This window comes from Calonectris borealis, chromosome 6, assembly GCF_964195595.1.
Source record: "Calonectris borealis chromosome 6, bCalBor7.hap1.2, whole genome shotgun sequence".
Lineage (NCBI taxonomy): Eukaryota > Metazoa > Chordata > Aves > Procellariiformes > Procellariidae > Calonectris > Calonectris borealis.
The window spans coordinates 27,718,578-27,744,084 of NC_134317.1; the positions used below are offsets into that span (position 1 = coordinate 27,718,578).

The 25,507-nt window shown below is 47.9% G+C and overlaps 2 protein-coding genes across 2 annotated transcripts in view; both read right to left on the reverse strand.

Annotated features, from left to right (window-relative positions):
- The window catches only part of CERKL (CERK like autophagy regulator), a 60,393-nt gene extending 58,126 nt beyond the window's left edge, over positions 1 to 2,267 (reverse strand). Inside the window, exon 1 of the mRNA XM_075153376.1 lies at positions 1,930 to 2,267. Within this exon, the coding sequence (XP_075009477.1) occupies positions 1,930 to 2,245 (316 nt within the window). The 5' untranslated portion in view covers positions 2,246 to 2,267. The remainder of the gene's footprint in view (positions 1 to 1,929) is intronic.
- A 10,602-nt stretch (positions 2,268 to 12,869) lies between these two features.
- On the reverse strand, positions 12,870 to 13,949 carry NEUROD1 (neuronal differentiation 1). Its single transcript, XM_075153962.1, has one exon. The coding sequence runs from the start codon at positions 13,947 to 13,949 to the stop codon at positions 12,870 to 12,872; it is 1,080 nt and encodes a 359-aa protein (XP_075010063.1).
- Positions 13,950 to 25,507: the final 11,558 nt, after the last annotated feature.

Below are 25,507 nucleotides of genomic sequence, written 5' to 3' on the forward strand. Positions count from 1 at the left end.
AACTTCTCAGAAACCAAAATATTCAGCAGCTCAATACAACATACTACAAAACTGAATTGTCAGAGACAATGAAGTATTGGCATATATTTAATACATGTGCAGTAAAAGCCCAAATCCTGATATAATTGACACCAACTTTATTGCCATCTGCAATATGCCTGACTTCAGGCACTGTGTACTTTATTACCTCGCAGGAACCAAGACAGAAAAACTCACAATGTCTGTATAAGTAAGCTCAGGATAAAAAGATCTTACACAAAGTAGCAATTTAGGGGGTGGATTTTTCCTCGAAAAACAAAAAAAAACCCAGAATATATTCCCATCCCTGGAAGCATGAAGCAATACATGTCAAAATTCATTCTTTCTGTCTGTACTTTAAAATCTTTCACAGGTGACAATTAAAAGATCATGCACCCTACTTCCTGATATATGACAATTCAAGCTACATTAAAGTAGCCAGAACACAAAGTGGCAATCAAATTAGAGCATTGCACACAGAACTAAATAATTAATGAATCTCACTTTAGGTCACATACACAGAGACCTGTAGGTAGTGCCAAAAGGGAAGGAAAAGAGTCTGCAGCGTTGTGTAACAGCATTACTAAGGCACCCAGATCGGTTGCACAAGAGGAAGGACCATACGCACGTCAATGCAGTCATCATCAGAACCCAACGGTCCTGCTGAAAACCAGGTATCTACGTTCGAGCACAACACTGCATTAATACAGTTACACTATTCGGAGGATAAGAGTCAACAGCGGTGCGAGGCATATATTAGTTTGATTTCAGTAGCTCTGGTATCCCAACACGGTTCCATGAAATGAAGCATAACGACTTCAGCTGGGACCATCCGAGTATTTTTCTGCAGCAGCAGCACTGGAATCACAGGCTTCCATACCACCCTTGAGCCTCTGCAGCATACAGACTACCTTGAAGAGGAACAGATTATCGTAACACAGAAAAACTGGTATGTGGAAGAAACTTTGTTTCTGTATGCTAAGTTTATGGCTGTTGGATCTCACCCATATGAAGTTTTAAGTTCTGTCCAAAATAATACTAAAATAAACCTGGTATTTTAGGCCTGGACAAGCTAACTGTGCATTCCTGAACACAACTTTGATTTCTCCTTCACATAAGCGCTGCGAGGTCACTGCAGTAAATGGAAACTTTTAAGAGTTTGTATGTAGTTTTGAAAGTAAGTTTATATTTTCACAGTTTCTAGGAGAAAAAAGACTACTTGGATAAGTTTAAGGAGCGCTCCTTTTCTTCTAAAACTTTTGTGTATAATTTGTTTCACTTGATCAAATCCTTTGTAACAGCACATTCTCACAGCGTGTTGCTTTATTGGAAAAGCTTGGAGCAAGGACAACCTGCCACAGAAGCCTCATCACCAAACTCAGGCATGCCTCACAAAACCATACCCACACCTATACGCACTCTAGTTTATGTACCTGTCAAAGAGAGTAAACCCAGAAAAGCTGATGCAGCAGAAACGAAATCAAATCCTCTTACTGTTCTACCTGCTTACTGCTTCTTAGCCATAAAAACACCATCTCTTACATTTTGTCCTTTTCATATCACCCGCCCAGAAGTAAAGGCTCTTGCCAGGAAGAGTTGGTTCAGATACAAGACGTTCATTGCGTTATGAACTATTTCTTTTGTTTTTTTTTAATCCCCAGCATAACCTTGAAGGGAAGAGACATGCCTGACACCACTGACTTTAACTAGTTTACTGTAATCCCTTTTAAAGGCGTCTCTCCATCGCCCTGCCCAGAGAGGCCCCAGCAGCAGCTCGCCTTTCCCTCGCAGCGCCGCGGGAAGGCCAGCTCGTCCCGGGCGGCCCCGCGGTGCCGCCGCCCGCTCCCGGAGCCAGCCCGGGCCCGGCCCCGGCGGATACCCCCCACCCTGCCCCGCCCCGGCCCGTCCCACCTGTGGGGCTCTCGGGCAGGATGGGGCTCCAGCGGAGCCGCCGGGCGCTCAGCACCACATCGCAGCTCCTCTTGCTGATCTCGAAGATGCCCCTGAGGAGCGGCTCCTCTCCCGCCGCGGCCGGCGGGGCCGCCGCCAGCGGGGCCACCCTCCGCCGCCGCTCCTCGGGCGCCGCCGCTGAGGAGCGAGCGTGAGCGGCGCCAACGGCCGCCGCCTGCGCGCGCTGCTCCCGCTCCCGCGGGGGGCGGCCGCCGGCCGGGCGCTCGGGCCAGGCCCGTCTCTGCGGGCGGAGGAAGGGGGCCGCGGCGCCCAGCATGGCGGCGACACCGCCGCCCCGCGCGACCGGCCGCCTGCGGCGTCCCGGCTGCTGCCAAGGCAGCGCCCGCCCCGCCCCGCGGGCGGAGTCGCGGCCGCCCCGGGGCCGGCGGGAGGGCCCCCGTCCCGGGCCGGCAGCCGCCTCCTCGCCCGGCGCCGCCCGCCGGTCTCCTCGCAGGCAGCGGCGGGAGAGGAGCGCGTCAGGCTGTCCGGGGCCGCGCTGAGCCCCTCCCGGGGGAGACTGAGTGGGAGCCCTGCGGTGCCGTCGGCGGGGCAGGGCTCCGCAGGGTCACCCGAAACGGGGCCGAGCGCTGCTGCCGCCCGCCGAGGCCTCCCCTGCTGCCCAGCCTGCCTTGGGTGCCGGAACAAACCCGGGACTCTACGTTAGGTGCGGTGCTCTATGGGGTAACTGCAGCACAGCGGCAGCGGTCAAAAGGCTGTCTGGCTTCTTACTGTTTTGTTCTCCTAAGTTACTCTGACTTCTCCAAAGAGTGCAGTGAAGGAGTTCTCTAGCTACAGAAGTTCATTTTCTTTGTCAGAGTCCCATATGGCTTCTGCTTTCTTGTTGAAACTGAAATACTACAATTGTTTAGCTTTGGAAAACTATGACATGAAGTTATAATAGCCCTTTCATACTAAAGAAGTCAAGTCTTTCACAGGTTGTGTCTCTGGCTTAGCCTTAAGATAAATACCATGTTGACATTCATGCTGCAAAACAGTATTATCATAAAGCTATGTGGAGGGATCACAATTATACATACCCTTCATAACAACTGAGGAACACAATGACTCTGACTCTGATACCAACTCCTACAACATTAGATTCTGTATCGAGTGGGCCAATGCAGAAAGTGTACCCAGAAGGTTGCATAGTCATCCCTCGCCCTCAAAGCTTAAATGCAGAGGAGGGAGACCAGTTCTTTACTCCCGCTCTGTAAATGATAGAATTTAGTCTTTGGAGGTATGACAGCTTCACTCACAGATGCTGTAAGATTCACTGATGACAATCACATTAGAGGTCCAGCATCAACTCCAATTTATAAGATGCTCCTGAGACTGTAAGGGCTTAACTTGAAGGAAAACAGCAAGGGTTTTTTTAGTTCTGAGTTGTATAATGGCACGATGGCTTATTAGTGCATGAAAACAACATTTTTAAACGAGCAGTTTAGTAATTTTATCTTTAGTATTTGTAATAAGACAAATATACAATGTCCCTCTGAGAAATAAAGCAATAAATTAAAAATATTACCTTTTGCAGGTTGATACAAATTATAGTTCAAACCCCATGTCAAAATATCCAAGGCTCTTCCTGTGACGTTTGTGACTTTAGAACACAAATGCTGTTACAGGTAAGGAAATCTGGTTGTCTGCAATCAAACCAGCCGAGAGTCCATGAGATGATACATGATTTCGCAACTATTAAGCTGCCTTCCTTAATAGTTCCATAAAAACCTGTACCAAGCTGTTAATTATGTAGCTGAGAAGACAGTTTTAAGACACATTTAAAAAGTCACTATGGTACAGCTTTTTGATCCTTATTTCCATCTATTACTTTGCCACATTTAAAGTATGCTCTGAATATTTGTTAAATATGCAAGTGCTTTTCAATTTGCATCGAGTCATTGATACAGCTTTCACCGAAATGCAGCCCTCACCAATTTGCCTTTCTGAATCATAACATGACCACGTAAAGTTTCTGCTTGCTTAAAGCTGTTAGTGTCAATAGTCTTATTCTGACTTTGTGTCAATATTTTTTGTCCCTTAGATCTTCTTTGTTGGGGTATAAATATCTTGACTGCAGAGTAATCAGATAAAATTAAGTGTAAATAATTGAAATTATGGGTAAACTGTGGAAGTTTTGTGCAAAATACATTTTTTTGCCTAAAGATAACTGAGTGACAAGGCAGGAAAAACTGTGAGCCAACAAACAAGCTTGCCTTAGCAATTTATCATTCTGGTACAACAGTGGAAGAACCAATTAAACTTGTGTCTGTTATTTGGCATCGGTGATCTTTAATGTGTTTGCACTGATGTCATTCAAAAGGAAAGCTAAATCATTAACTAGAAGATAAAGCACAACATGAAACTGGATATAGTTGAATTAATTTTGAGGCTGTATGCCCTTTATAATCCCCTGCAATCATTTGTATTTGTTTCTGAGATCATTTATTAGCCTATCTCATCTATGTATATTATATATTGTCACCAGTTAATTTCTTATAAGGTACAGGAAAGTATTAGCTGATAGCTGTCTTAGAACCATAAAATAATACTATTTTCAGTACCATCAGTGGAAGACTATTACAGTTCCTAGGAAATTTGTAATACCCTTCAACTGATGTCATTAAAACTTCTAAATTCCTTTTATTGATGTTACTTGAAAGGTGTATTAAATCAGTAACAGTTAAGATACTAAAATGTAGCAGATAAAAACAAAAAATAGTAAGAGAACTGTATATAGTAACAGAAACCATAGGAGGAACATACAAGTCTGTTCACTCTTGGTTTGCTACTGTTCACAAATCCTCAAACCCCACAATCCTTTGTAAGTCTGAGACAGACACTTTTTCCTGGGGGAAAAAGTAATATTCTAAGCAAGTCTACTCTAATAGGCTTTTTTAAAATATCACAACTTTCAGATTTGCACATTGAATTTGGAAAAACATGAAATAGTCTAGCAATATCATTTTATCCATTTTCCAGACTATGTCTGGAACTCTCACACACCGAACTTCCGTGTCCTTTCTTGTAAGAGGGGCTGCATGTATTGATGATCCCATGTAGTATCCTGTGCGATGTTCCCGTATTGGGGGGGGGGGGGGAGGAAGAGAGACACAAGACAAACAGTAAATGTGTAGCAGGAATTGTATAGTAGGCAGCCAAATAGTATAGAGCACTGAACCTGCATGTAATGGCCTTAATTTCTTCTACATCTTTCATCATAGCCAGAATTTGGAAGTGGAGCATACAGATACAGGTACTTGTGATAGCAGAATGATCAAGGGACATCTAGAAATACAGTATGCTGCACAAGGAATAGGGATGACGTAGAAAACATTGCAAATCACCCAAAGCAGCTAAAATGTGTTTTACTTTCCCGTTCTCTCATGTGCATTTTGATTCGATGGCAATAGATACGTGAACATAGAGCAGCTCTATTCAACTCTTAATAAGGAATAAATTGAAGGACATTCTTTATAAAAATCCTTCAAATTAAATTTTGCAGCTCTTCAGAGAGCCTCCCAAAGTATTCTTTGAATATTTGTAAATATTTGGTGTTTTCCATGCATAAAGTAACTTTTTGTCTTTGAATTTAATGTACCTCTTTCAATTTAAGGGTGCCTAAATATGCAATGCACGAGGACATCTAGTTCTCCAGCAGTTCTCTACAAGACATAGCTATTTTCTTTTTCTAGTGATAAGTATGGAAAGTATGGATTCTTACAGTATACCAGGATTCTTACAGTATACCAGGAATAAAAAAAAAATTATAGAACTGAGTCCACAGAACAGTTTTGTGCTGTGTTTTATATATCCAGGTTACTCTGTTACTCCATTTTACTTAGAGAGCCAGTGGAGCTGCCTTAGAAGTTGTCTTAACATTTTTTGTTTGGTCATTTTTTTTAAACAAATAGCTCAAGTAGATTTGAAGGGTCAAAAAGGGGGCGGGGGGCACAACAAGAAGAGAAGCAAAGCCATTGTCAGGGCACAGCAAGGGTCAGCTGCTCCCTAAAGGCCAGGGAGCCAAGAGGGGGACTCAGGGCTAGCAAGGCGAGGACCTTTCTGGCCAGGACCCACCTGGTGGTACCTGAGCAGGGGAGGGTGCCAGGATCCCCCAAGAATCCAAATCATCTGGCAAGTTCACAGTGATGAGGCAGGGCTGAGGACAGGACATCAGTTTGCAGATCTGGATCAGCAGGGCTCATAGCCAGATCAGGGCTGTGGCTAAACCAGAGGCAGCATCCCACAGCATCTTTAAAAGAAGGACTGAGAGTCTCAGGCTGAGCTTAAATAGAGCTCCAGGCCCTTGGGCGGGGTTGGTGGCGGGTTGCAGGTGGGGCTGGTCAGGGTTTTTAAGGCTCGGTAGTGCCCCCAGGACCCTAGCAGCCAGAAGCACAAGAGGAGGAGTGTCAAGGAGTGGTAAGGGCAGGCTGCTCTATAAAGGGAGTGGAGCTGAGTGGCCACAAGTTAGGGAGGGTCCTACATACCTGACCAAGGTCAGCAGAATTGTGTATAGCTAAGTTCAGCCAAGAGTCCAGATAACCAGACAAACCTATTGCAATGAGGTAGGTCCAACATCAAGTTGAAAAACAGAGTCAGGAGGTCAGGTTTGGTGACAGTAACCAGTGTCAGTGCTAGTCCAGCAGTCATCAGGGAAGTTGATACTGTCAAGGCAGGTCCAAGGTCAAGCAAGGATATCAAGTCTGTGGGTAAGGATCTGGATATGGCTGGGTACAGGCATGGCTGCAATATCATGAAGGCAGATACCAAGGGTGAGAACCTCTTCTTAAAAACAGTTCTTGAGTGAGGGAGGGGAGATTCCCCCTTGTGGTTTCTTAGAGCCTGTTCTCAGCAGTCCGGACCTGGAGGAGATGTTGCTCCACACCAGGGTGCTGGTCTTGAGCACAGGCAGCTGAACTAGGAGAGGGGAGCATCCTCTGGGCCAGGACAAGAGGTAGTAGGAAATGAGGAGATGGGCTAACCTCTCCTTAACTAACAGTGTTTCTCTCTGGATGAAAGAAATCATCTCTTGCTGTCTAGATGCTAAGAAGTAGTGGGAATCTCAGAAGTCTTTTCCAGAAGAACCCTGTGAAGTGAAGAAAGAGAAGAGGTGGGACAACCTCTTGCAGAAATAGCAAGTGAGGGAAGTACAGCTAATGTTTACTGAAGGAGAGCAAGCAGGTAAAGCACGCTATTGGAAAATAAATCCTCTCCCCTCAAGAAAAATGGGTAGAAAAATGCAATGAGTTGAATAGGCAAGAAATGGGAAGGCCAGTTTTTGATTCATGGATAATGGGATGCTGAAGTTAAGGAACGGGAATTAAGACAAGAGAGATGAGGGGATGCTGTGGGGAAAATACCTTATGTCCAATCTGGAGGATTCAACTGGACATTTCTGGTAACTGGCTTGTTTCAGTGGCTAATAGTGATATGCTTCTGGAGAATCTGAATTTTGAAATTGGCAGCATACCCTTGGCTTGTATATTTTTCTGGCTACAGTGTCTGTTTATACAATGAAGGTTTAGTGTGTAGTCAGTTATACTTCAGCTGTTCAATCCCAAATATTAGCTCTCCTAAGTATGTTCCCTTCTTACATTGCTACTCTAGAAAAGCATCTTTATAGCTCTCAATATTAATTCAGCTCTTTGTGTTGTTTTTCCTTGACTTTGAAGAAGAAATATTAAGCAGAACACCAAAGTTTTTACACAATAAGTTAAGTCATAAAACATTCTGAAGAAAAATGGCAGCAATAGTCTATAGAAGTGAGCATTACTATTACTATACATCTTTCTATATGTCTGAAAAGGAGAAGGAAAACATAAAAAAAAAAAAGGAGAAAGAAGAGCAGTTAAGGAAAAGAAAGTCTGAAGTTGTGGAGATAGACAAATCTCTGCAAAGAGGAGAACAAGAACAAGTGAAATTATTATGCAGGAATAAGAAGCAGCAAGAATGGAGTCTGAAGTTGAAGCAATTCCTATGAGCACCAGGAGCTGAAACTGATCTTATTCAAAATAGAGGAAAATGTGATAATGGGAGGGAATATAAAATGAGAATGTGTTGACCAAAAGACATTTTATTTTTTCTTTGCATTAAGGTTGGTATGCTATCTTTTTAAGGTAACAAAGTTTTACTCTGAATCTTGTTTTCTATTGTTCTTTCACAAAATGCTGGCAAATAGTGTAAATCTTAGTTGCTTCTATTTTATTTCATACAAAATGCAGTTAACTCTATGCTGCAAACTAGTACAAGCTAGGAAACTGAAAGCCAGGGCTGGTATTCAATGTTTTACATACCCTGTAGGCAACCTAAATACTTAAGAGAATGCTTTGAGAGCATTGTCAGTTTTAATTTTGTATTGCATAGCTTCTGACAGTTTGTTAAATACATATATGAATTATTTAAAAAACACTTATGTACATATTTAAAGAACAGTCTACTCGTAGATCTTCAGCTCACTGTTTCAACACGTATTCATGTATTATATTTTTCAAGGCTTTTTGTAATATGGGATTTTCAGCTAAGGAAAGAGCATAGACCATTTATAATTTCTGAAATAATTACCATACAACCCATCTTGGTCAATAAAAATAAAGACCAATTTCTGCATATTTTCCCTGATATAGCACCAGGCAGAACTCCAAGTTTTCACCTCTGTGAGTTTTTCCTCAATAGGAATGAGTGAGAACTGAGTGGGTTTTGTTTAGGTTTTTTATCTTTAGATACTATATAGATAAACAAGAGAATAGAATTTAACTCTAATTTCTAAAAGTATTTGACAAAATGGTTCTTTGTACAGACGTACGGTGGGTTTTTTTTAAAAAAAGAGACTCATTTTTTTAATATGTCAAAAGCAATTGTTAAGGTCAAAGTGGATCCAGTTTTGTTCAGTTACAATACTGAAATAATTGTAAGAATTTTTAGTGTTACAGATGACAGAAAAGGTTTGTTTTACTTGCTCTCAAGACTTAGTAGAATTATTTCTATTAATTCCTATTACCTCTGGAATTGTATGTTGCCTTTTAATATTAGTTTTTAAAATTCTGGAACAGTATCTTCTGGAGAAAGCGACGCTCTGTTGTCTTTGGTGAATTCAGGAGTCTTGGTTCTCCTTGAATCTACTTCCCTTCACTTGGGGAGGCTCCTGAAGGCACTGGGGCGAAGTCTGGTGATGTTCAGGCTCTCTTTTCATTCGGGCTAGGTAAAACCTGAGTTTTCAGCTTCTCTGACATCTTGTGGATGTGACCTGGAATTCCACCATTTCAGACCCCTCTGTCATAGCTGGGGCCTCAGCTGTATCACAGGCAATGACGAGTCCACAACCTCCAGACCCTCTTCTGTTGCTTCAGAAAACCAAGAAGGGAAAAGCCGCAAGTCATGACTGTTACTCGTGCACTGTTCCTGCAGAGATTTCTCCGGGGTCTTCTCAAGCATGGCAGAACAATTTCTGCTGTCAGAAGTACGGCATAAAGAAGAAGGGAAAGGCCACTGGTCCCACAAGCCGTAAAAAGAGTCCTAGGCCTCTGTTGGATGACCCAGTACGCGTGGGGGTATGACTCAACCCCAGAGTTTCCTCCACATGGGGAAGTGAGATAATCCCACTATAGCCTTAGTTAATTAGCGATATGTTCGTAGGAGAGGAATAGTGTGAGTAATTCTTTCCTTTGAAAGAGACCTTGATAGACCTTCCTGTGGGAGTCGTATGCAGAGATATCAAGATTTGGCTTGATATAAACAGTAAGAAAAAATATATATCATGGAGGCACCAGAAGCAGCAGCAAAGAGCGAGGGGGAGAGGAGGAGGAGGAATGTCCCATATTTTATAAGGGTGGGGGGAAAAAAACCCACTAAACTAATTGAAATAACAAAACTCACAAGTGATTTGTAAAACGGAGCCTCTAGTTACCAAAATGCCTAATAAATTTTCCTTATTAGGTTGCTCATAACACTAAAATATTATTTTCTCTAAAGTATTGCAGTAGCAAACATTCAGGTAGCCTAGGTAGATCTTTTAAGTAAATTGCATTGGCTAGAGGAGTTGAATTTTGTTATTAACCGTGGAAAAAGAAAAGGTAATTGAAAAGGTTTCTTGTGGTTTGGAAATGCCTTCCAAATATTCATTAAACATTTAAGCGACTAAATTTGCAGAATATGTTCCTGACATTGGCACTGGTTCTGTGGTATTTCTCTCATCAGATGGAAGTACTGTGTGTTATGCAGAGTGCATTCATGCATAAACAATATCATTTTCATAAATTAAAACCTCCCCTGCAGAAGGAACATCTGTGCCTGCCTTTGAATAAAAGATGGTGGCATGTGAGTTGCCCCTTGACTGACTAGAAGAATCCTTATGTTTAAAAAGAAGGCGTATAACCAGAAATAACCAAAAGGCAAGGAAGCCTGGGTCAGCTTTTTCAATTTTATGTGAACACACACACACATACCGGGTTATCTGGGGTACATTTAACTGTGTTGCCACTGACTGGGGAAGGTTAAGCAGGTGCTTGAAAAGTTGCCCTTTGCTTTCTTCCTTTTCAGATTCAGCAACAGTTTTGGAGTGCGGAACTGCCGGCTTGTGCAAAACGCAGCGAGATGCTGCAAAATGCATCAGCCAGCGTCGCAATTAACTTCCAGCGTATTTTTAGCACGAGAGACTGGCCGTAGTGGTGCTGCACTACCGGTACAGGTTTGCAGTGCTTACGGGTTGGATTTCTGTAGCTATAAACACCTTTTAAAATAGACGTCAGTAGCTTGATTTCTCGTGGAAAAAATGCCCTCATCCACAGGAGCCTGTGAAATATTTATGAAATACCTCTGCTTTGCGACAGGCTTCATATAAGGTATTTCAGGGAACGTCTCGAATCTGAGGGTCGGAGGCAAAGACCTGTTGATAATTGTTCCCGGTCATTAGGGGAATTGCTCTCCCGCAGGTTGTGTCTCCGGGTTTCTTAAGCCCCAGAATAATCAGTGAAGATTAGAGAAACACATGTTTCGCGTCTGGGAAGAGGGGGCGACGGCGAATCGACGGCGCTGGATCCAGGGCTGGCTTGCGGGGGGAAGGAGCACCTGCTGTCGGCGAGGCCGAGCCGGGGCCGAAGCGACATTTTCCCGGGGTACCGGCCCGGTGTGGGGAGCCCCGCCGGTACCGCGGGACGAGGTGCCCCCGCGCCTCCGGCCCCGGCGGGCTGGGGGACCCCCCCCGCGCTCCCTCCGTGGCCGGAGAGCGGAGACCCGCGAGTGGGCGGCAGCCGCGGCGCTGGGCTGAGCCTCCACGTCCGTGGGTTGCCGGAGCGGGTGCGGGGCGCTCGGCGCAGCCCAAACCGGCAGCCGCAGCTCCCCGGCGAACCGCGTTTCTGCCCCCCTTCCCTTAATTCAACAAATCAGCATTGCAAATGGCCAGTTTCGCTGGAAACAAACGAACAAAATCCCCCCGCCTTCCCCCGCAACCCCTCAAGGTAAGTACAGAATCCGTGTCCTTTTTTTTAGTCCAATTTTATTCTACAAATAATAAGTGTTGCACCTTTCATGAGCTATCCGAATAAAACAATAATCCCATAGGAATTACTTACACTAAGAAAAAAATATAATAATCACATTTAAGGAGAAATGCAACATTCGACCAAATGTTCAATACTATGTTGTTGCCAAAGGATGGATGTTTTTCTAAAATCCCAGTGTGCATTACACCATAATATACAGGATTACAAACAAAATTACAGTACAGATTGATTCCAGTTGAACCAGCGTTACATTTCAAACAGCACTTATTCTGGACTGCATTGTACATGCAATAGCTATTGTTCTAATTACGGATTAAATGGTCTGAATTTGTTTCAAGCTACCGTACTAATCGACTACAATAGGTATATAGCTCGACTTTAACAACCTGATTAGTTTTAGGTTCCGATTTATAAGATGAGCATATGACAACCACGGATTGTGTGAACATGTATAAAAATCATGCATTTATATCGCCTGGAAACATTAACATCTTCAAGTTCTCTTCAAAAAAAACCACGGAATGCCAAGGGGTTCAAAGACTAAAAAGAAACAGTGCAAATTGTATGTGATAGTCAAGCAGCTTTCGATTTAAAAAGGGTGTTGGCATTTGCTTATAATCTTTATATACAAGTTTGTGCAAGTAATGTGTTGAGTTGATATGTTTTAATAGAAAATAAGTCTCTCGTTCTTATATCTTCTCAAGACCTAGGGGATCTGGTTCTTGTTGTAGGGGGGAAAGGAAAAAGAAAAAAAAGGAAAGAACCAAAAAAAAAAACCAACCAGAAAAAAGAGACTTTCATGGGAAAGAAATTGCCCGGATCGTGCTTTTTTTTTTTTTTCCTTCTTCAACTATTTGAAAGGAAAGAAGTGCTAAGGCAACATAACTTCTCTAAGCACTTTTCTGCTGGTTTAAATTAGTTAAATTATTTTGTATAAATTAGATATAATTCTACCTTTCCAATATGTATAAAAATCGATGAAGCTGCATGGTTTAAAATAGGAAATTCACGTTATAAAAAGTCATTAAAAATTCTGTACAAAATCACAACAAAATAATTCAGCATGGGAAAGGTAACAAGTAGTAAAACGTTGGTTGAAAAATATAGATTTCATATATATTTTGTAATTGGCCCATCGCTAGTTTAAAAATTGCATAGATCCTAATTATTGCTCGTGATTTTGTTATCCCGATCAGGTGATTGACGCGATCCCAGTGCCCCCACCCCCGATTGACAGCGTGGCTCCGAGGAGCAGAAGCAAGACAGCGGGTGAGCGGGGACGCGGCGGCCCGCGAAGGCGGCGGCGGCGGCGGCGGGACCCGCCGGGCTGCCCCCTGTAAACAAGGCGGTGGCCGCCGGCGGGCGGCGGGGCGCGGCTCTTCCCCTCGCCCTCCCCCGGGGGGGCGCTCAGTCGTGGAAGATGGCGTTGAGCTGGGCGCTGAGGACCCGCTCGTGGTGGGGGTGGCCCTCGTAGGGCGCCAGGCCGTCGACCGGGATCTCGCAGCGGGAGGCGGCGGCCGGGAAGATGGCGGCGTGGGCGGGCGCGGCGGCCAGCGCGGCGGCGGCGGCGGGGTAGTGCATGGTGAAGGCGTAGCTCTTGTCGAAGTCGGCGGCCGGCTCGTGCTTGAAGGAGAAGTTGCCGTTGACGCTGAGGGGCGGGCTGAGCGGCCCGTCGAAGGCGGGGCTGGCGCCCTCCGCCAGGCCGCTCTCGAAGAAGGGCTCGAGCGCGGCGCCGTAGGCGTGCGGCGGCTTGAGGTGGAAGAGGTGGGAGCTGTCCATGGTGCCGTAGGGCGGGCTGGGGAGGCCGGGCGACTGGTAGGGGTAGGGGTGGGCCGGGAAGGGGGCGCCCGCCGCCGCCACGTGGGGCGGCACCTCCTGGCTCTGCTCCGGGAGGAAAGTCCGCGGGTTGAGCTGCAGGCAGCCGGCCACCAGGTTGGTGGTGGGCTGCGACAGGCCCTTGCAGAGGGTCTGCACGAAGGAGACCAGGTCGGGGCTCTTGCCCGAGCGCAGGATCTCGGAGAGCGCCCAGATGTAGTTCTTGGCCAGGCGCAGGGTCTCGATCTTGGAGAGCTTCTGCGTCTTGGAGTAGCAGGGCACCACCTTCCGCAGGTTGTCCAGGGCCGCGTTCAGGCCGTGCATGCGGTTGCGCTCCCGGGCGTTGGCCTTCATGCGCCGCAGCTTGAACCGCTCCATGCGCGCCTTGGTCATCTTCTTCTTCTTGGGGCCCCGCCGCTTGGGCTTCTGGTCGTCGTCCTCCTCCTCCTCCTCTTCCTCCTCCTCTTCGTCCAAGTCGTCCTCCTCGTCCTCCTCCTCGCCGTTGCGCAGCGACTCCTCCTCGGCCTCGGCGTGCAGACCCTCCAGGTCCTCCTCCTTCTTGTCCGCCTCGTGCTCCTCGTCCTGGGAGCTGAGGCACTCGTCCGTCCAGCTGGGCGGCCCCTGGGGCTGGGGCTCGCCCATCAGCCCGCTCTCGCTGTACGACTTGGTCATGGTGAGCCCCTGCGCCGCGGGGGAGACAGAAGAGAGCCGTGTCAGCACCCGCACCGGCGGCCCGCGGGGAGAAGCCGCCCGCCCGCTCCCCCGTTCCCTCCCGAGGGAAGCCCCGGCTTCCCCACGGTGCCGGCGCAAACTTTTAATTGTCTCCGCGGTCCTGCCTGATAATTAAGTTGACATATGTTCAAATGCCATTATGTAACTCCCTGATATTAGCGGGGAATATAAGCAGATTATGCGTGCGGCAGGCAGCCCGGGCGGCACGACGCGAGCAGACCAAGCGGTTTTGTTTGGGTTTTGGTTTGGTTTGTTTTTTTGTTTTTTTTTTTTTTTTTTTTTAAATTTTGCCGAATCGGGGAGGGGGAAAGGCGGGGGGGGGGGAGGCCACAGGACACCCACAGGGACTGATGGCCGTCCGTGATGCCTGTCCCCGCCGCTCCCCGTTGCGCGGGGCTCCCGCACTGCCCCGACGGGCGCCGGGCACCTGCTCCCCCGGACCGACGCTGCTCAACCTCTCCCGGCGCGGCTCCCCCGGTCCCACCTCCGCCGCCCAGGATTGCCGCTGGGTGCCCGCGGCGGGGCGGCGAGCGGCGGCGCTGCGCGGTCCCCGCCCGCGGTAACAGGTGCGGGACCGGCCCCAGCTTTCCGACCCCGTCATCCCCTCCGCCACAGACGGGCACCGTCTCCCCGCTCCCCGCGGGGGCTTCTGTGGGGGACCGCGACCATCTCCCGGTGGCACCGGGCACACCGGGGAGGAACAATGCCGCTCGTCCGCCGGGGCGCAGCCTGCGGAGGGACCGCCCGCCGCGCAGGAGAGGGAGCTGAAGTTAGGAGGTGCATAGGTGGAAGCACATATACGTATTTATATGTGTGTATGGACGCACATGCACATTTACATACATATATGTGTGTTTATGGACGCACATGTACATTTACATACATATATGTATACACACATATATATGGATGGATACAGGTGTGCGCGCACACAGCTGCCCGCACGCACCGGCAGGAAGGAGCGCCGGTTCCCACCGCCGCAAGCGACAACATAAACAGAAGCTGCTCCGGCAGAGGCAGATCTCCCGCCTGCCCCGACCCCGCAAGCTCCTCTCCCACCCCGGTAGCCGCCGCCGCCGCCGCCAGCCCCTTTCCCGTGGGGGGGAAACCCGGTTTCCCGTTACCTCCGTTGCTCAGCCTCTCCTGCGCGGTGACGGTCTCATAACCCCGACGCAGCTCTCCGTTGAGAGGGCGTCGCGTGTTTTTTTTTTTTTTCCCGAGGTTTCGCAGCGCCGGGCTCCCCCGTTATATAGCGGGACCGAGGATGCGCGGCGGGGGGCCGGCACCGGGACCCGGGTACCGCGGCGATCGCCACCGCCCAACGCGCCTGCGCCCCGCCCCGCGCCCCGCCCCGCCCGGCGGCACGCGCCATATGGCCGCCCACGTCAGGAGCGGCGGCGCCCCCCTTCCCTTTCCTCCCCCACGTGACACCCCTTATTTGTATGCGGCCGCGCGCCCGCCCGTTGAGCCGCCACGCCCTTTGTGGCCCGCCGGGCGCCGCCATCTGTCACCGGGCGGCCCCCCCGGCGGCGACGGGGCGGGTGCGGAGCTCCGCTCCGCTCCGCGCCCGCCCCGCCGCCGCCGGGGGGGCCGCCTGCCCCGACCCGCGGAGCCTCATTGTTCCCATTGTTCCGCCGTGCGGCCTCCGCGGGTCCCCCGCCGCCCCCCCCTTAGCAGCTCCTAACGGGCGCCTCTGACCCCCGGAGCCTCCATGTCTCCGTCCTTCCCGCTCCCCCGCCGTCTCAGACACCGGTGCTGGGGGAAACGGCGTCCCGGGGCTGCTGCGCCCCTCGGTCTGTCCTGCCGTCTGGAGCAAAGGCTGATTCGCTTTCCCCGGGTTTTTGACGGAAACGCCGCCGGTTAACGGGGGGTTTGAACGAAAGACGCTGAGCGGTGGCTGGAAAGTCTTTAAACGCTTCGGCGGAGTTTGCCAACACCGCCAGGTTTGAGAGATGCGCTTTAAGCAGGGAGATGTCCCCCCCCGCGATAGCACGGGGAGCTTTGCTACCGGCACGCGTTGTCCGGAGATTTAATCAATAAAAAGAAAAAAAAAAAAAAGAAATAATTCACTTTCGCCTCATACGGCTTTAAATGCGAAACCAATGATTCCGCCCTGCGGAGACAGATATTTTTCCAGGTCGGGTTATTTTTAAAATGTTTCTCTCCTGTTCGTGACCTACATAGCCCTGGGGCTGACGGAGCGGCAGGAGGGGGCTCCGGGGCATGTTTGCCTGCTCGGTGATCAAATACGAAGGACAACCGGCCGCGTTTTGTTATTTCCAAGCCGGCCGGTTCTCCGTGCGAAGCGAGGGGCGGCAGCGCGGGCCCCCCGAGCGCGGCTGGAGCGGGGCACGCTCGGGTCACCGGCAGCTGCGGCCCTTCCCTGGGGCAAGGGCCGGGGGGGAGCGCCGGTGCTTGCCCACCTACCGGCAGCCCCTGCCCGGGGAGAGCCCCTCTCGGCCCGCGGAAGTGCCCGTGAGGCAGGGGCAGGGAGGATGCCCGTGCCCCGGGCAGCCGGGCAGGGCGTCCCGCCGGGCCGGCCGCCCCCTCGGGAGCGCGACCCCGTTAACGGGGCGCTACCGGGGCTGCCGCGCTGCCGGAGTGGACGCATTTTGGAAGCGGTGAGGTTTGAAGAGGCTTTGAGGGCGCGGGAGAGGGATGGGGCTGGGCCAGCCCGGTCTCAGCTGCTGGAAAATGTCACCCGCGTTTGGATGGGGCTGACAGGGAATACACCCGGCGTGTGGGGCGCTGGGGAAACACCGGGCAGAAACACCGGGAGGAGGGCATTGGCAGACAGCTGAATCCCGGGGAGCGGTGAGAGCTTGGGATGCTCGTGTGCCTCTGAGCGTGTTCAGTACCGTCCGCTTCCCCGCGAGCAAAATAAAGTCAACAAATTGTCGGTAGACAGATAAGTAGATAGACAAATAAAGAGGCAGGCAGTCGGACAGAGGGGCTCAAAGCCCGCCGAGCCCGGCGCGGGAGGCTGGTTCCTCCTCAGGCGGCTCTGGGCGAGGGGACACGCGTGGCCGTGGAGGAGCCGGGCCGGCAGGTTCGAGGCACTCCTCGGTGCAGCCCGTCGGGGCAGGGGACGGGCGCTGCGCTCCGGGTGCCGCGGGGCTCTGCCGCGCCGCCTTCATCTTTCCCGCTCTGCTCGCTGCTCCGGCACCGCTTCTCCTCCCGGATCTCCCGGGCAGCCGGCTCTGCCTTCCCCGCTCGGGCCGTCCCCGGCCTCCGTGGCTCCGGTTTCCACCTTCCCTGCCTCTCCTCCCAGCCCCGTGATTTTATCGCTCCAAGCGCCTCTTTTTTTCTCCCTGACCTACAGACTCCTCCTTCTCCATCTGGCTTCTAATTCGGCTTCTGCTTATTTTTCCTCCCGAATCCCTTCTTTTTCTTTTTTCTTTTTCTTTTTTTTTTTCTTTTTTCTTTTTCTTTTTTTTTAATTTTTTCTTCTTGTTTTTCACTTTCTCTCTTTTCCTTTTTCTTTCCCTTCCCCCCCTCCCGCCCTGCCTCCCTCCCCTCTCCCCCCCCCCCGCGGCGCGGCACGCGAACCGCACACGTCCCAACAAAGCTCCGGCCCGGCCCGGCCGCCCCCCGCCCGCCGGCGCCCGCCTCCTCCGCTGCCTCCCGGCCCGGGCAGGAGGGGAAGCCCCAGGGCCGGCGGGCATCTGGTGCGGCGGGCGGGAGCGCATCCCCTCCGCGGGTCGCGGCCCGGGCTGAGCCCTGGCCCGGCCGGGCGGGAAGAGGCTTTGTTGCGGGGGCAGCAGCGCTACGGAAATGCCTTCCAGTTGTCCGGAGCGCGAAATCCGCTCCCGAGGAAATCTCTGGGGTTTGCGGCATTATCTTAATTAAGATAATTGATTCATATTGCACCTGCGAGAGTGCGGGAAAAGGATGCCTCCCCAAATAGCTTAAAGCTATTGGAGAGAGGAAGCCGCGCTTGTAATTTAGCGAGTGATTTACTGCCTGGGCAGCCCGGGCTGTTCGGGTTCTCTCCTTTCGCTGTCACGTTTCCCGCTCCCTCCTCTCCAGCGAGGCACCCACACAAAGCCCGAGGGTTATCCTAAATAAAAAAAGAGAAGGGAAAGTGTCCCTACCCGCTCCCCCTGTCCCCTCGGCCCCGCTCGGCACGGCCCCCCCATCCCATCCCATCCCACCGCACCGCACCGCACCGCGGGGCCAGGGCAGGGGCGGGCAGCCGGGCTCGGAAGGGCCCACTGGGGTTTGCCCGGCCGCCCCCACCGCGGGGCTCCCCCGGCCGCCCCTCTCCAAACGCTGCGGCGGGGGAGAGGGCACCCGCACCGCTCGCTGCCCGGAACACTCCGAGGCACGATCAGCCTGCTCCAGCTGCCTCGGCTCAGAAATCACCGGGGGAGATAACGCTGTAACATACCGCTCTGGTAGCGGTTTGGTGCTGGGGTGCGCCTGTATCGCACAAGCTACTCGCTGGGGTACATGTACAGCTGGGCTCGAAATTGGTACGAATGATTAAGGTGCCTTTTCTGCTCTTTTTTTCTCTTAAGACTGAGTGTATTAATTTTACTGAGCCTTTCCACGTTAGATGAATGCTGTTGTTTTAATTCTATAAATGTAAACTTCTATTTAGTTAATGGAAAATACATCACCACCAAGGTTTAATTATCAGCTTTTAAAATGACTCTTTTAGTCAAGTGCACATAATTATGAAATCACAATAGATTTAAAATATAATTCAAATGGATTTAAAAAAACAATTCAGAGAAGTACGTACCGTTAAAGCAAATGTCTAAATCGTATTGATAGGCCAGCTACTGCCTGAGCTAGAGTTTAAATAACATCAGCAGTCTTTGCTATCAGTGTCAAACCACGTCTGTTATTAGGAAAAAGGATTCTTATCAGACGGGATTTAGATGCTGTTATAACTGCAAAATCTAATTATTTTTGATCCAGGCATTTACCCCCAGAGTCCCACCTTGTTTAAATAAAGTGTCTTCTTTCCTCTTGAACAAATGCATTTCCATTTGAATTAAATATTGATAATTTGACCTTTTAGTTCCTTTAACTAATCAAAAGGAAAAAAAAATCCAAATGTAGATCCTAGTGCCTTGCCCTGGTGGGTCTTTCCGCTTGAATAGACACTGAGATTAAATGAGTCAAACTTCCTCTTTCATTGCACTCTCTTTGCACTAATTGCTTATGCAAAAATGCAGATTTGTATTAATTAGTAACTCCACTGATTAGTTCGGTGGTATTTTCACGTAATAAATCATGCTGCAGACACGATTTTTGGCACGTCCCCAGTAGTGGCTCAGGATGCAATAAGTTTTCCATATTAAATAAAATCTTAGCCTAAATCTACCTTTTCGTTGCAGGTACACTGCGTACCACCTGCTGTACGCACCTGCTACGGGAAATTACCTTCTGTCCCTGGCAAGCCTCTTTCCTTTCCTTGATAATGCACTCCTCTTCACAGGGTGTAGACTTTAAAATGGGAAGCATGAATCACAGAATCAAAGACGGAGAGAAATCTGATGTTATTTTTAACCCCTTCAAATGAATAATGCTCATTTTTAAGGGGACGAAACCTATGTAAGATACATCAGATGTAGATTTTTTTTTCTTTTCTTTCCTATGCCCAGCCACGTGATCTCCTTTTACAGCATTGCATGCCCAAATTATCAGGCATAAAACCATTTTTTTTACATTTCTTTCTCCTTGCTTGAGCTGCAGAGACTGAACTCTTAGAAGCGTGACACTTGTTAACTGGAGTTCATACCCTAGGCAGGTACAGAGGCCTCAGCAGAAACAAGACTCCACAGTATCCGTAACGGTATCTACATAGTACTGAAAACGTCTCCGCTTGCTCGTACTGTGAAATCACTATAAAAATCTCTCCAGAGCACACACAGGCTGATGTGTCCAGTAGCTTAGATCTACATCTGAAAAACCTTTCCCAATTCTTTCAAAAATCAACCCAGATAATACCTTTCTTTCTGTTTCCCTCAGACAGTGTTGTCTATACTTCTCACCTTTTCTTCAAGCAAGTCAGCATAACGTATTGGTACAATATGTACCACAACAAATAACGTCGACTAGTGCAGTACTTGGAAAAAAGAATAAGAGGCTCCAGCGGAATATAAAAGATGATGACACTGCTGTCATTTCCTCATAGGTGACACTTTTGGGGGCAGATCCTGGAAAACCTTTGCCTCGCTCCTGCCAAGACTCTCGGTCACGTAAGCAGGACTGCTGCCACGAACAAACTTGCAGGATCTGGCCTTTGGCCCTCAGTCTAAGCAGTGCAATGGGGTGGAAGAGCAGCAAACACAGGTGCCAGCAGATTATCCAAAGCTTTGCTGAGATTAAAATCTTGTCTCAATATGAGTTATTGCATATTCTCTAAATAGAAATCTCCTTAGTGGTGGCTTTAAAAGGTCTGCTTTTGTTTTCCTCTGAGAGAAAATAACAGTTGAAGCCCAGGCTACGCGCATAATAGCTTACACATTCGTTCCCTGTGGCCATCTGATCTGAACATTTTGGAAACATTTTGCAGTTCCTAGCAAAGATACTGGTTCTGTTAGTCTTCCTTTCTTGAAGAGAGAAAACAAAAGTCAAAACACTCTTACAGGGTTATACAAAAAATGATCCTGATTAATTTCAGAACATGGTTATTTGTTTTAGCAATATCCTGAGAACAAAACAAGGAAGGTTAAATCAATGATCCACAGGGATGGAAAAAGAGATTCAAATAATCATTAAATCTTATTACATAATGCGGCTTTGTTTCTACCTCTCGGAGTGAGTTCACACCTGGGTCCGTGCTCCACACTGAGCTGGGCATGGTGGAGAATTGTTTTCCCATCACAGTACAGTGTAACCTCTACAGCTGTAGAGCAAAACTAGTCAACTGGAACTCTTGCTAAGCATTTTAAGCGTATATGGGGATATTCTTCATTATATACAGCACCGCATTTCGAGTGATTGCCTTCCTCTGCCACTCCTGTCGTCACTCCCAGTTTACCCCCATGATTGCCACTGGTATTCCACAATAGTGTAGGAAATGCCCAAGAGCATGTGTCATCACATTTCAGAGATGCTCCTGGGATGTTAACCATGCCAGCTGTGAGTCTGCTTTCCCCAACACTCCACTGACACGTGAAGTGCTCTTTCGCTGTGTTTCAGGGTGGTGTCTCAACCTCTTATCCACAAAGGGCAGGACGAGCATCAGATAACACACTTTGTTTGCTTTCTTCAATCCAGAGATGCACCGAAGAGATGGCATCTTGCTATCCTAGAAGCATCTTTGTTCTGCTCTCAGTTGCTGCACAGAGTGTGGTTTGATTGCCCTCCATTGGCTGGGAGCAATCTTAACATTCACTTAAATGAGTTATGGACATATTAAGACCCTAGGACTGAGACCAAGCACAACATAGAAATAAATAGCCTGTGATGACATTCCAAGGACTCTCAAAGGCAATTAGGATAAAAATGATGACTGAAATACACAATATTTTATTGTAAGTTCTTGTGCAAAATGAACTTTCTGTGATCTTTCAGTAGGGAAGACGCAAGGGTCCAAGCACCTGAGGCTTGCAAGCCTTGTTCAGGTGCTCAGTGCAGGAGAACTGATGGCCATTGACTTTAAGTAATTGTGGGAGGAGAGTGGACAAGCTGGAAAAAAACAGTAGAGGAGGAATGATCTACACACTCTAGCCTGTCAGGTACCCTTTGGAGGAAGGCTGGCCTTAGTGGAGTTATGGCACGAGCCCTGACACAATAGCTAAGGATGTTCTGGCTGGAGTCATCTTGCAGGGAGAGGTCCTGAATGCAGAGCTTTAGCCCAAGGCTCTAGGAGAGAAGATTTCTGAGCTGCTGGGGCTGAACCATATGTGCCACAATGCACAGACACTTCTCTCATGTGCCCAGGTAGACCTTTCGTATTCGTCTGTGATGACTCTTGTGCAGGAAAGCATTGCTCTTCGCTAGTCATCTTCCAAGCCCAGAGAAAAGTACGCCCTGAAAACCTGTAGCTCTCTCGTCCGGCTTAGTCCTTCTGTTAGAATTTTTTTCTCACTACTGGACCTTTGCTTGGTTTATGTGAATTCCCAAGAGAGGAGAAACGTGCTGGTAAATCACTATTTCCTCCACAACTGAGCTCCAGTTACATGCCACTATGATAATATAAATATTTACTCATTTTGTCCCTCTTCACCCTTGTAAGAGGATAAGAGCATCTGGCCCTTTGTTAGTAGTCTATTGTCAGTTTGCTAGAGCATTCACTTGTTTATGTTCGCTTGTACAAGAACACATAAATAACCCTCCTCTCCGCTGTTTTGCAGAGCACAGTCACTGTTGAAAGTAGGTGTTAAATCTGCCCTCCTGACGGGAGTGGAGAATTCTCACCAGATCGCTCTTCAGGTGGCTTGCAGAGCTGTGTTTGACAATATGGAGTATAAAGCAGTGGAGAAAAATCTATGATTTTTGCATTTCTGTACATTTATCCTGGCACTTCATGTTGTGATATTTGGCAGAATCTTTTTGGCAACACAGAAAACCTCAAATTCAACAGCAGGGCAATGGAAAATGAGACTCACATCTTTTAAAATTGACTGGAAGTGTTGGTGGAAGCAGAAATACCGTTAAGATGTATTTTTTAAAGATCCATTTCAAACTATCATCTGTAGTTCTTCTGTATCCATGTCATCTCTAGATAGACTGGTGCTCTGCAAAGCTATCAGTAAATAGAAGGACTACATATTCCTTCCGAAATTAATTTAAAGCTTAAAGTTGTCCATGTTGATTTTGATTTAGAGGGAGAAATCTCATTTAAAAAAAAAAAATCCCTCCAGAATTCAAAAGCAACTCTGGGTGCTTTTTTTTTTTTTAACTATAGGTTCAAGGTTCACAATAGCAAGAATCTCTACCTCTGAGAAATTTGTATTTCTATAATAAATAATGCTTGAAAAAGGTAAAATATAGATATAATTAGAGACCCTTGGCAGTTTCAGTTGGTGTCAGGCATACAATGAATTTCATAGGTAATTTATAGTCCATTTCTTCTACTATATATCCATAAGTAGTTGCAAGTTTCTTGGATTGCCTTGATTTCAAATTATCTGCTGAAATTTTGGGGCAGCTCATTCAACAGCTGATGTGAGCAAGTGCATGTCAGAGCCACGAGCTGGAAGCAGCTGCAGCTGCTGTCCGTCAGCAGCGCTGTTGTATTCCCACCCTTTGATGAAGGGCTTTGGTCTGAGAAAATGAGCCTGAATGTGACAACGTAGGTGCACGCTTAACGTCAAGCACGCGAGGGATCTCAGTAGAACTAGTGTGATTACTTACACATCTTCTAGCTCACAAGTCTACAGAGCAAGAAGCAGTACATTATCTCACCGAGCTTTAGAAATAGGTAAACAGTTCGTTTTTGGTGCCTTTTCATGTGCAGTCAGATAAATGGAACTGCTTGCTGCTGCTCAAGGCAGGAGGGCTCATTCCCTCTGCCTCCTTTTCTATTTCTCTCTTCCCTTTGCTCTGGTCGGCGTAGTCTGCTCCATCTCCTGAACCAGATCCGGTGCCTGTGAGACTCGGGTTAGAAAACTCCTTGTCACTGAACAGGTTGCCTTGGCTCATGGAAGACCTGACAAACACCTTCACAAGTGCGGGGTAAGGGCAGGACTGCGCAGCCAGCAGCAGAATAAAGACAGGGGGAGAGGGGAAAAGGAAGTGGGGGGAGACCCTCGCTCTTTTTGCTGCAATGAGGTACCACGTTGAGCTATTGTGTCTGGTGGAACTGCACCATTTTCTCCTCCTTGCCAAAGCATCCAGGATGGACCTGCTGAAAACATGATTAGCAGGCTAGATGAATCTTTGATCTAGTCCAGTAGAGGAGCATTGTGTTACTATGTTTGCATTATTTTGTCCTTCTCCTTGTTTTCAGCTTTGTGGCAATCAGCCAGTGGCAGAAGGGAATTCCTGCCTGTCCTAGTTTGGATCTCTGAACAACTGATCCCTGAGATGTGTTTTCAGCAACGCTGAAGTCTCCCTGGATGGCTTAAGCCCATTTCATCCTACCACTGCACTGTCCATCTGCAATGTGTTTCCTTCTCACTCCAAGTTCACCCTCATGTGTCACCTGTGCTAGTTCAGTCTGAAGAACAGACAGCAGAAGGTCCTTAGGTCTACATTCTCAGTTTGAAGAGATGGTAGCTTGCATTCATCTGGGCAACAGCATTGTTCTAGTCAGAAACCAAACTAACGAGCTCCATGGGGAAGAAAATATCCAGCGAGATACTGATGGTCTTTCACACCAGGTTGGAGAAGGTTCTGTAAAAGGATTCACTAAACGATATTTGGGAAAAACCATGCAGGAGTCAATATCAGACTCAGACGAGGTGGTGTTCAGGATCCATCGCACAGGACTTCTTGCATCTCTGCAGCTAACTCCTCCTTCCAAGGTGCAGCCAACATGATCAATATACAATCACTTTCAGCCATCAAAGGCAGCTTGTTTCTAACAACCTTAATGCTAACATTTATTTGATTAAAAAATTCAGTGTTTTCTATGAATGCTTTCTATAAACAGAAGAAAACCTCTTTTCTTTAAATGCCTGGAATTGTTAAGTAAACCTTATGTTAAACACAGTGAACTTAAGCAAGGTTTTTTTTGTTTTGTTTCTAGTTAACTGCAAGAGAACACATCTTCATTTGTTTGCATTAAGATGCAAATTGGAGATTATATTCTTGACCATGATGTGAGATTGTTTACAAGGGACTGAAGACGCCTTCAATGACATATAGGTATTAGAATATGAAATGAAATGAAAAAATAGTTTTGATCAAATATTTTGCTTCACACAGGCAATAGGAAAGAAATGGAGCACCTGTAGAGAAGTTCACTTAGGCATACTACTGCTGTGGCGGAGAGATGAATGGCGATGAGGGCAGTGCTGTGCAGATGAGTGGGAGGAGTGGGGGAGGCGACGAAACAAGGTAACTTAAAGCCATTTCTGTGCTCATTTACTACTGCATTCCCAATCAACTTCCTAAATAAATTAGAGAAGATGAAGAATGTCTCCTGTTTATACCAGCTGCCAGTTGCCTTGCACAATTAAAATGTGCAGAGAGGTACCCCTGTGCTCTGCGGTCTGCAGGGGCCATCAAGGCTCACAGCAGTAGCCTCGGTGTCTCCTGAATGGTCTCCTGTGTTTGTCATCCAGGATCATGCTATCCATACATGGGAGCGGGATTCTCTCTATGGACACTCGGTTCTGCTCTGGAATTGCAGTAATATCTGAGCACAGGTTTCTCTTTCTCTCCATCTCAGTTCATCTCAGCACATATATCCTTGAAGATGGTACAGATAGGTTGCTGTAAAGTCAGCAAATAAAGTGATGATAAAGGCCCTCTTCTTTTCTCCTTTGCAAAAATTGGCTGTTTTCTCTGGCAGAGAAGATGGGTATGACCTTTTATTGTCATAAGAGAGCAAATATTTATTAAGTCGTGAAAATAAGCAAGCTAAGTCC